The 9259-nt window shown below is 37.9% G+C and overlaps 1 protein-coding gene across 1 annotated transcript; it reads right to left on the reverse strand.

Moving 5' to 3' along the window:
- Nucleotides 1-360: 360 nt before the first annotated feature.
- Nucleotides 361-9009, reverse strand: LOC146471214 (calaxin-like). Its single transcript, XM_085120922.1, has 7 exons — nt 8852-9009; nt 6863-6997; nt 6340-6444; nt 2989-3074; nt 1915-1980; nt 1413-1517; nt 361-689 (listed from the first exon to the last, which is right to left on the reverse strand). The coding sequence occupies exons 1-7, from the start codon at nt 8916-8918 to the stop codon at nt 615-617; spliced, it is 639 nt and encodes a 212-aa protein (XP_084977048.1). The 5' UTR covers nt 8919-9009; the 3' UTR covers nt 361-614.
- Nucleotides 9010-9259: the final 250 nt, after the last annotated feature.

Here is a 9259-nt window from a genome sequence, read left to right on the forward strand (position 1 = left end):
CTTCATGTTGCATGATTCAGCCGGTTTGACTTTGTATGTCATAAGTGACTCACATTTTCAATGTTACATCAATTGTGCTGCTCTGTCAAACTGTTCCTGCTACAAAATAGAAGTAAACCAATAAAAACACATTATTTGTCTCTCCCTGCAACGTGCCTCCCATGCAGTGCACACGAAGGGGCATGTCTCTGTTTCATGTCCCTGCTATATGGCAGGTGATATGTTCTGAGCTTAACACATTGGCAAGCAAAGTGTGTAAATTTGAGGGAACTTCAACAGCTTGGAGAATACCAGATGTACAGTCTGCTGGAGTGTGTCATTTATCTTTCAAGGTTGATAATTCCTCACATTTCACATAAATTACAAAGAAAATGCTCATTTTATTTGCAGTAGTACTCAATTACCTTACATGACTGTACAACAACAAAAGATTACACACGTTTGGCATTTTTTTTGGTCCTATTTACATGTAGTATGTTCAATATTTTTTTTACATGTCAGCCTTGCATTCTCTCATGGCCAGCAAGAATCATGACTTGAGCCGATATTGATTGACAGTTTGGATTCACAAATTAAGGCTAACTCCGGTCTGTAATTGAAGATTTGTGTAGTCCTCAAAATAAGTCCATGGATTTTGTTTTGCTTCTGTCAGAAGATTCATGCAACATACGTTCAAACTTGGCCATTTCCTGTTACAAAGAGAAAACATTTTTTTTCAAAGTCAGTGTGACGGTATATTTTCAGCCCGGTAAAAAGATGTATTACACAGGCATACTCAGAAAAAAGAACCCCAAGTTCTCCAAACAGGAGTTGAACCTAAGACCTTCTGATACTTTGGATACTCTACCACTGAGCTACAGGAGACTCGTGGGAGCTACAATCAAGGACAAGGGTTGAGACAAATTTTGCATTTACGATATTTCCCTATGTATGCAACAAAAACATGGTATGCGCCAACTGTAAGTGTCCGTTCCCTGACCCCCACCCCCTTACAATGTTGAGCCTGTGTAATAAAAATGACTTGTGGATGTCAACATTTGATTGTAACTGTAGGCGATTAACTTAGGTTCATGTGACAAACATCCAGTATGCTGCTGGGATTTCAATGGCGACATGTGGCATAAGCGAAATGGAATAAATAACAAACAATATACCATCACATTTATTCCATTGTGTATATGCCACTCGTCGACATTTAAACAATATATCCCTCCTTATTTTATCTCATAGTTGTCTCTCAACTACAAAAATCAACCATAGTGTTTGGTTCAGTCCATCAAAGCCCTGATGCTTTGTTCAACAACTTCTCCCAACTGGTAAGTTACATAAAATAATTACAAAGAAGATCAGTTCAGAGAATAGGGATGTTGATAATGGACTAGGAATTACCACTCACTAGTCAGGATAATTACCTTTTCTCCAGGCAAACATTTTCCAAAGGCTTCTAATAAGAGTTTTTCGTTTTCAACTGTTGTTTTGTAATCCAAAGGTGAAATTTTTCCATCATGGTCAGCATCCTAGACAAACAAGATAAATCTAATTACAATTTATTCATTTTTGCACTTCAAATTTGTTAGCAACCCTTACACCATGTAAATGAAAACTCAAAATGAAAATGAATCTATGAAACACAATTATTTGAACTGATGTAACACTGTATAATTTCTGGGCACGAATAAAGATTGTTGTTGTTGTTGCAGGTGAAAGATTAAATAAAAGAAAGACCCTTGCGGTAATTTATGCCACTAACATGTAAGCAGTTGCAAAAGAAAGCCTGAAAAAAATTCAGGTTTGAATTAAATGGAATTCAAACCCAAATTGACCTCTGACCTTTTTTCAGGCTTTCTTTTCGCAACTGCTTAAGTTGTGTACCATTAAATGACTGCAAGGGTCTTTCTTCTACTCAGAAATTACCATTTTCTTAATGACTGTATCAACGAGTTCTTTAACGTTTTCATCTGCGTCTTCTTCTGTGGGTGACTGAGGAAAAGAAGCAAAATCATTATTAATAATTAAATTGGTAAATTTAATGTGGTATGTTTTGCTAGTGGGTGAATGCACAGCACACCTTGCATCACTCCTGGTTGGGAAAAAATTTTTAAATATTATAAAGTGTTGTATTATTGCTTTGTTGGAAAGCACCCTAAATTTTTTAACTCCTCAAAAAAACGCTTTTTTCACCCCATTTCCTACAAAACATTCTACTGGATAACTTCCTCCCAAACCTTTTTTTTTTGAAGTGTCATATTGAATGTTGCATACATGTAAAAATTCAAGATCAGTCACTATGCAAAATTTTGAGATAAAAAATGTTTCCTGCAGCTGCTTTAATTTCCAGTTTGTATACAAACTTAAAGTGCCCATAACCCCAAATATTTTTTTTGCTTAAATAAATCTTCGCACCTGTTGGAAACGCATCGAGCCTTTTTGCGCCTTTTTTCAACCAAATCTTGATTTTTTATAGGCTGTAAAAGTTACGAAATCTAGCCATCATCTGTCCCATGACCGAGCTAGTATTAAAGGGGCATGGGTCTATTCCTTACTTGACGTCACAAACTGATTTGCATTGTATTAAGTCTTTGTGAAAATACATGCAAAGCAGTTTGTGATGTCACGTAAGGAATAGACCCATGCCCCTTACCAGCTTGGTCATGGGACAGATGATGGCTAGATTTCGTAACTTTTACAGCTTATAAAAAGTCAAGATTTAGTTGAAAAAAGGCGCAATGCGTTTCGAACAGGTGCAAAGATTTATTTAAGCGAAAAAGAAATTTTGCGGTTATGGGCACTTTAAGCAGCATTTCCACTTCTGGTGTTCTGTGTATGGGATTTTTGATAGACATTTTGATTCATTTAGCTAACGCATAAACCTTAAATTAATTTTGTTCTGAAACAGGTTGAATTAATTCTGGCACCAGGACCACATAGCATCATTAAAATACAAGAAGTACCCACCCATTAGTTACAAGCATATGATGGAGTACTCACCCTGACCATACAGTCTTTTAACATGTGTTGAATTTCCTCTCTTAAAATGTATCCATTACCATTAAGATCATAAACTTTGAAACAAACTAAGTGGAGAAAAAAAGCAAGGGGTTTACATTTTGACACAAAAATTCAATTTTGGTATTGTTCATTTTAACTGTTATCATTGATACTGTTTCAGACTAAAACAAGTACCGTAATAATATATAAATACATAATTTTTATTCAATAAAACACATCGTGTTTTTAATGCTCAAAGATCGGATCCACATTATTGGAGACCCAGGGACAAATTGTTTGGGTTCAGGATAAGTTGAAATGGTGGAGAAAACAATCAAGGGAACACAAAGTAGCCCTGGGGCCCGTCTCTGGAAAGACCTGGTAACTCACCGGGCCCGATAAGTGATTTTGGTGATAAATGTTTCTTAGCAGAAGACAATTTTTGTTAGCTTTGAATACTAAATTTTAAAACCTTATAATTGTGTGAAAACATTGGCCAAGTACAATGTCTGTAATCACTGTGTAATTGGCGAAAAAACATTTAAAAATATACTTATTGAGCCCGGTAAGTTACCGGGACTTTCGAGAAACGGGCCTCTGGTTACAGGTGTAGCATTAGGGCCAATCCATGTATGGTAAAACCATGGTCAGGATTAGCTTGTTTGCAGAGACAGTTTAAACTACTAATTTATTACAATCAACTACTGTATTTATATGTTACAAGATGTACAAGTTAGTCTTTAGTATAAGTTAAGTATTTAGTATACATGAATTACTCTGATGGAGAAACATCATAGGCAAGAAACTTTGCTACACATTGTCTTTCTTCACCCATTTTGTGTATAAATGGGTACCGTCAACAACAATTGGGTGATTCCAGAAAATATCCATACCATACCACGGACGGCTTTTAGGATTTCCGAAGGGGAGGGGGGTTTACGATTATGGAATTCTGAGGGCATGGGGGGTATTTACGATTGGATATCCGAAGGCACTGGTGAATTCCACAGGTGGGATTTCTGGAGTAGAAAGTGTAGAGTGAGTTCCTTGAAAACGATATTGTAGTGGACTTTTGTAGTTCGTAAATAAAATTATCCACGAACTTATGACCGCGGAAGCAGAAGACAAGCATCTATAGATCATGATACATTGTGTAGTTCTAGAAAATATCCATACCCCCACCACGGAGGGAATTTCACATAGGACCCCCCCACCCCCCAGGATTTTCCATTTTCGAGGTATTTTTTAACCCCCCCCACCCCTTCGGAAATTCCTCAAATACAGAATACACCCCCACCCCCCTCTGGAAAAGTTTTATTTCAAAAGAACGCCTCAAAATCAGTTTGATGTGAACATTTCAGAAATATCAAGAACTGCCTACACGAGAAGAAAATATGCGTTATCAAAGAGCACGCGCGCTGTTCAATTTCACCCGTAGAGTTTGCCAAAAAGCTCTTGATACTGAAATAATTGTTGTGTTTTATATTTACCTGTGGTCATTGACATCAAACTTTACCCTAAGCTTCGCTGAAGATTTTAAATCTAAATTGTTGGAATAAGTCCGGCAAAGCAAAAATGTGTTTTCATTTAATTTGCATATGTCATGTTAACGTTCCTATGCAAATTTGTAAGAGATCAAAAGGATTATCGCTTTAGTTCTACTCAATCGATATTTCTCATGGTAATCATTCAGTCTAGTTATTTTAGTCAATAGTTTTGGTATTGAATCGGAATAGCTTGGACAAAATAAGCATTAGCAGGGCAGGGAGACAAATTGACCTTTTAGATCGTACCTTGAAACCGCAGACGAAATGGAGCCGCAAAACGAAATTAGCATGTTCACGTTCTTATGCAAATTTTGAATGAGATCAATAACACATTAAAAGAATGTCGAATTGGCTCTATTTTGTTGAATTTTGGGATAGAAATTAAGTTAATAGTTTTGGACTTTAAGATGAAATACTTTGGACAAAATAAGTTTTAACACGGGTCAGTTTTGACAAACCAGTTATAATTGACCCTGGGAATTGACCTTTGCCCGTAACTTTACACAGCATACAAAAATAACAAACAAATATTTCAATGTTTTATGTAAAATTGGGGCTTTCACTTTATAGCCATACAAAAGTTTCCCTTTTAAACATTGATACAAATTCAATCGTTGCCAGTGAACAATATTTTTCTACGCAAGAAAGTTTCACAAACAACAGTTCTAAAATAACTGAGTCACGCAACGCAGACATAGATTTATTGTCTCACTTGGACTACTTCGCTTACAAAGGCTTTTCGGAGAAGGGAAACATGTTTTTAATCTAACAAGGGTCTCTTTAAAACAGCTAAACAAAGTAACGTCTTCAAGAAAGATCTACGAAGTTGCTAAGTTGGTAAGTTACAATTTTGAACAACTATGTCTGACATGAACGTGAAGTTGACCCTCTGGAAACTTATCCAACCATTCACCCCTCCACCCCTCTGGAATTTCCTGGGCCATTGACCCCCCCACCCCTCTGGAATTTCCAATTCCCTCCGTGGTGGGGGTATGGATATTTTCTGGAACCACACATTTCATGTACACTACATGAGGCATATGGGTTGAGAACACTTTTCGTGCACACTACATGATGTATAAAAGGACGCAACAAGACTCGACGGGACTCGACGGTATATTTGACCGCTGAAAGATTTTAACTGTCTGAATTTGAGCTATTCTGCTTTGTAAACGTCAAAACAGCACAAGAAAACAAAGAGGAGTAAAACTGCCCTAAATGGTGTTTATTACTGTAGCCAAATTTGGAATATAAAAGAAGTTTTCACAGCCTGGCCACTAGCGGTAGGTTTTTCTTGTCACTGAAAAGCAAAGCTTGTCGCCTAGCGCTGCTAGATCACAGCCCTGAATAGGCATAAATTCATGTTCGTTTGTTCATATAGGCATTGCTTAAGTCGAAAATGTACTTCCCAGAAAAACCGGAAATTCTGAATGGGAGGGAGGAGGGGGGGGAGGGTTCACGATTATGGAATTCTGAGGGCATGGTGGGGTAACGCATTTTGGAATTTCCGAAGGCAAGTGGGGGTTAAAACATGGAAGCCGTCCGTTGTTGGGTATGGATATTTTCTGGAATTGCCCATTACTACTGGAGGTAACCCTGCAATGGACTAACACCCCACCCAGGGGAATAGCAATACTGTACTCCTAGTTGCTTCATGCTGCAGAAACTAGGTTAAACTCGCTATTAGGCCTGTTTGTGACCTTTCTTGTGAAGACGTTTCTCCAGGCCTTACTAGTAACTTCAAAGCAGTTAGACCTCCAGCCCTAATTGTACAAATTAAACAATACCCATTTTAAGTACTTACAATCTGTTTGTTCCTTGAATGTTCCCCTCAGAAACTTTGACAGTCCAAATACCCACTCCTTCATATTTAGATTACCGTCGTTGTCTTCATCAAAGACTTTGAATACTAAAAACAAGGATAAAGTAATAAGTGCTTAAAGGGTAACAAAATCTACAATGTATAACTATTTTAATTATCAAAACTACAAAAGTTAAAAATGTTCAGAAATATTTTTGTGACTTGCTCCCATATCTGATTGGCCTTTAAGCTAAGTCGGATATGGAAATTTGACTGGGAGCCGAAAGATAAGTACTTTGATTGTAAAATAATTATTTTAGTATGTACATACATGTGTATGTAGATTTTGAAATTCGGCAGACAGTTTTGCGTTGTACCACAAGTACAGAGTATCGAAGTTGTAGTTTGTAGTTTATATTTTCCAAATGTAAATTTAAGTCTTATGGACAAAACCGGCCATTTGTTCCACTCTGATAAGCCTCTCCTACCCCCCTTCCCACCACAATCCCATTACAATCTTACTCACCTCTGTCCATCAAGATATCTTCTGTAAGTTCAAAATTTTTATACAGTATGTCTCTAAACTTTGTTCTGTCCATCTTTTCATTCTTGGCGTTTGCTTCAAACAGCCCTAACAAACTGACGACCTCACATTTGCTGACTGAAATTGAAATACAATGACAATTACTTTATTAGTCACCCCATTGAAAAATGGTTTTTCAGTAACCATTACAATCAACGTAATAGATGTAAAATTTAAGCAATAATTATACATCAATATAAATAAATTTAAATAAAAAAATCTAAGAATCTACATGTAAGAATCAGTTCAAAGCATGACTCTTAAAACCAGCCTCAAAATTAGCTTAATTATTTAAAGTTGTTAGAAATTGAAATAAGATTTTATCGTGGAAGCTGACTCGTAAAAGGCTTTGTATCGCACATTGATCTGCTACCTATTCACGTTACTCTTGGATATGATACTTGGTGTAAAAAACCTGTGGCATTATTTCTACCTTTTGCTACCTTGCAGATTATTGTTTTAGCAGAGTCTATACCTTTTGTTTTACACCACATATTAGTTTAGAAGGTTTGTGCACTGAGAATTTAATGAGCCAATCTGGAGGTGGCATGAAAAACAACCTGGTACAAAATGTACAACTTTTGAGAAGTACTTGGGCACAAAAATCATTCCATAGTCAGGGTGTCATGTCTTAAGAAAAGGCCTGTCCGGTATAGTTTTCATGTCAGCACGGTCCCAGGGGCACAGCCTGCAAGATTTCTGCACGGCCTCCACATTAATTATGTATTAATATACATTTTATGACTCAAACTCCATGATGACTATTCACAGTTGCCGTTTTTGGAAGAGGGTTGGTGCATGTATAACTAATGTATGTGGGAAAATCTTTTCCACTGCACAGTAATGGTATCATTCACTCAGAAGCCTTTTATCAGAGAATCACGCCAAGTAAACCACGCACTGGCATTGAGGATACCCACAGCCAAGATTTCCTACACCCGCCCTCAGTGGCTCTATTGGAGAAGGGAACTTCATTTCTACATGATTATCTGAGCCACGTAAATGTGTAATGTACCGATCAAATCAAAGCTTCAACATCCCCCCCCCCCCCTGGGGGGATGTGAATCATTTGCCGTTAATTTGAACTTTGGTTTGAGAACTGACGGTGTTTCTGGCATCCTAAATTCATCCATGTGCGTGTGAAACTTGAGATACCATGTGCAAACACTGGCAGCATCCTCGATTATGTTTTTACTCTAGAACTTCCATATTGTATATCGCTTAAACTATATGAAATAGAATGGTTTATTTCCACGGGGTGGGGGCATTTGAACAGTTATTTGGCCCGGGGAGGGAGGAATTTGAACACTAATTTTCCAAAAATTCAAATGCCCAGGGGGTGGGGGGGGGGGGGGATGTTGAAGCTTCGATTTGACTGGTACATAATCCTGAGTGTTGGTCCAGCCGGGATTCGAACCCGCTGCTCCCCGCTCGCGCGCGCTCGCAGTCCGCTGCTCAACAAACTGACTTTAGTCACTATAAACCTCACTGGAGACGATATGTTCCTTTTGGAACCTCTCCTTTTTTGTGAATTTTAAGAGGTGGCTTTTAAGAAGCAATCGTCAGCATTCGATCAGAAATCGAGTGACAAGCTATTCCATCATCCGCTACTTCCAAATTGATCAGCGACGATGGCGTGTTCTCGAATGCTGCATCCGAACACTTCATCTCGATTCATGAGTTGATACACGCTATAAAGCACTCTTCTACAACTGCGTTATCTTAAACTAAACTGTTAGGGTGTATGATCCTAATAATTCCGGTTAGACGAGACAAAAAATGACAACTAGGGATTCCACGCAAGGAACAATCTTTCCAAATCGAACTGCCTCGGATCGAAGTCGCCAGGGTTTCAAAAATGGCGCGAGCAAACAAAATCAAGACACTCCCAGCAAAAACATTAAAAAATAACAAAATGGTTACAAAACTTACAGTGAGTTTCTTTATACAAACTTTCAGCTATCTTGTCCTGGTTTCTTCTCGCTGTAATACTCGCCATATTGTTTCTCTAGCGAGATATTTCCGACACAACATCCAAACACTTCATTACTCGACAGCAGCTTGGTTGCTATGGATTGTGACGTAACCTTAGAGCCCAGATCGGGCGCAGTGATCAAACACCACGGTTGCGTTTACGAGTGGACTGGGCACGAAAACACACAAACCTTTGAAAGCGCACCATGGACTACGGCAAATTAAACACTTTTTACAGTACCCAAAGTAACGTTATCAACTCAATTGATAAAAAAAAAAAAAATATATTCATTTTTACTTCCCCGCTGATACAGCACTCGAGTTTCTTTAAAATCTAACCCCCTCCATGTTATCAATAATTTGTCC

Source organism: Pavona decussata, unplaced genomic scaffold, assembly GCF_977016875.1.
Source record: "Pavona decussata unplaced genomic scaffold, jaPavDecu1.1 SCAFFOLD_105, whole genome shotgun sequence".
Lineage (NCBI taxonomy): Eukaryota > Metazoa > Cnidaria > Anthozoa > Scleractinia > Agariciidae > Pavona > Pavona decussata.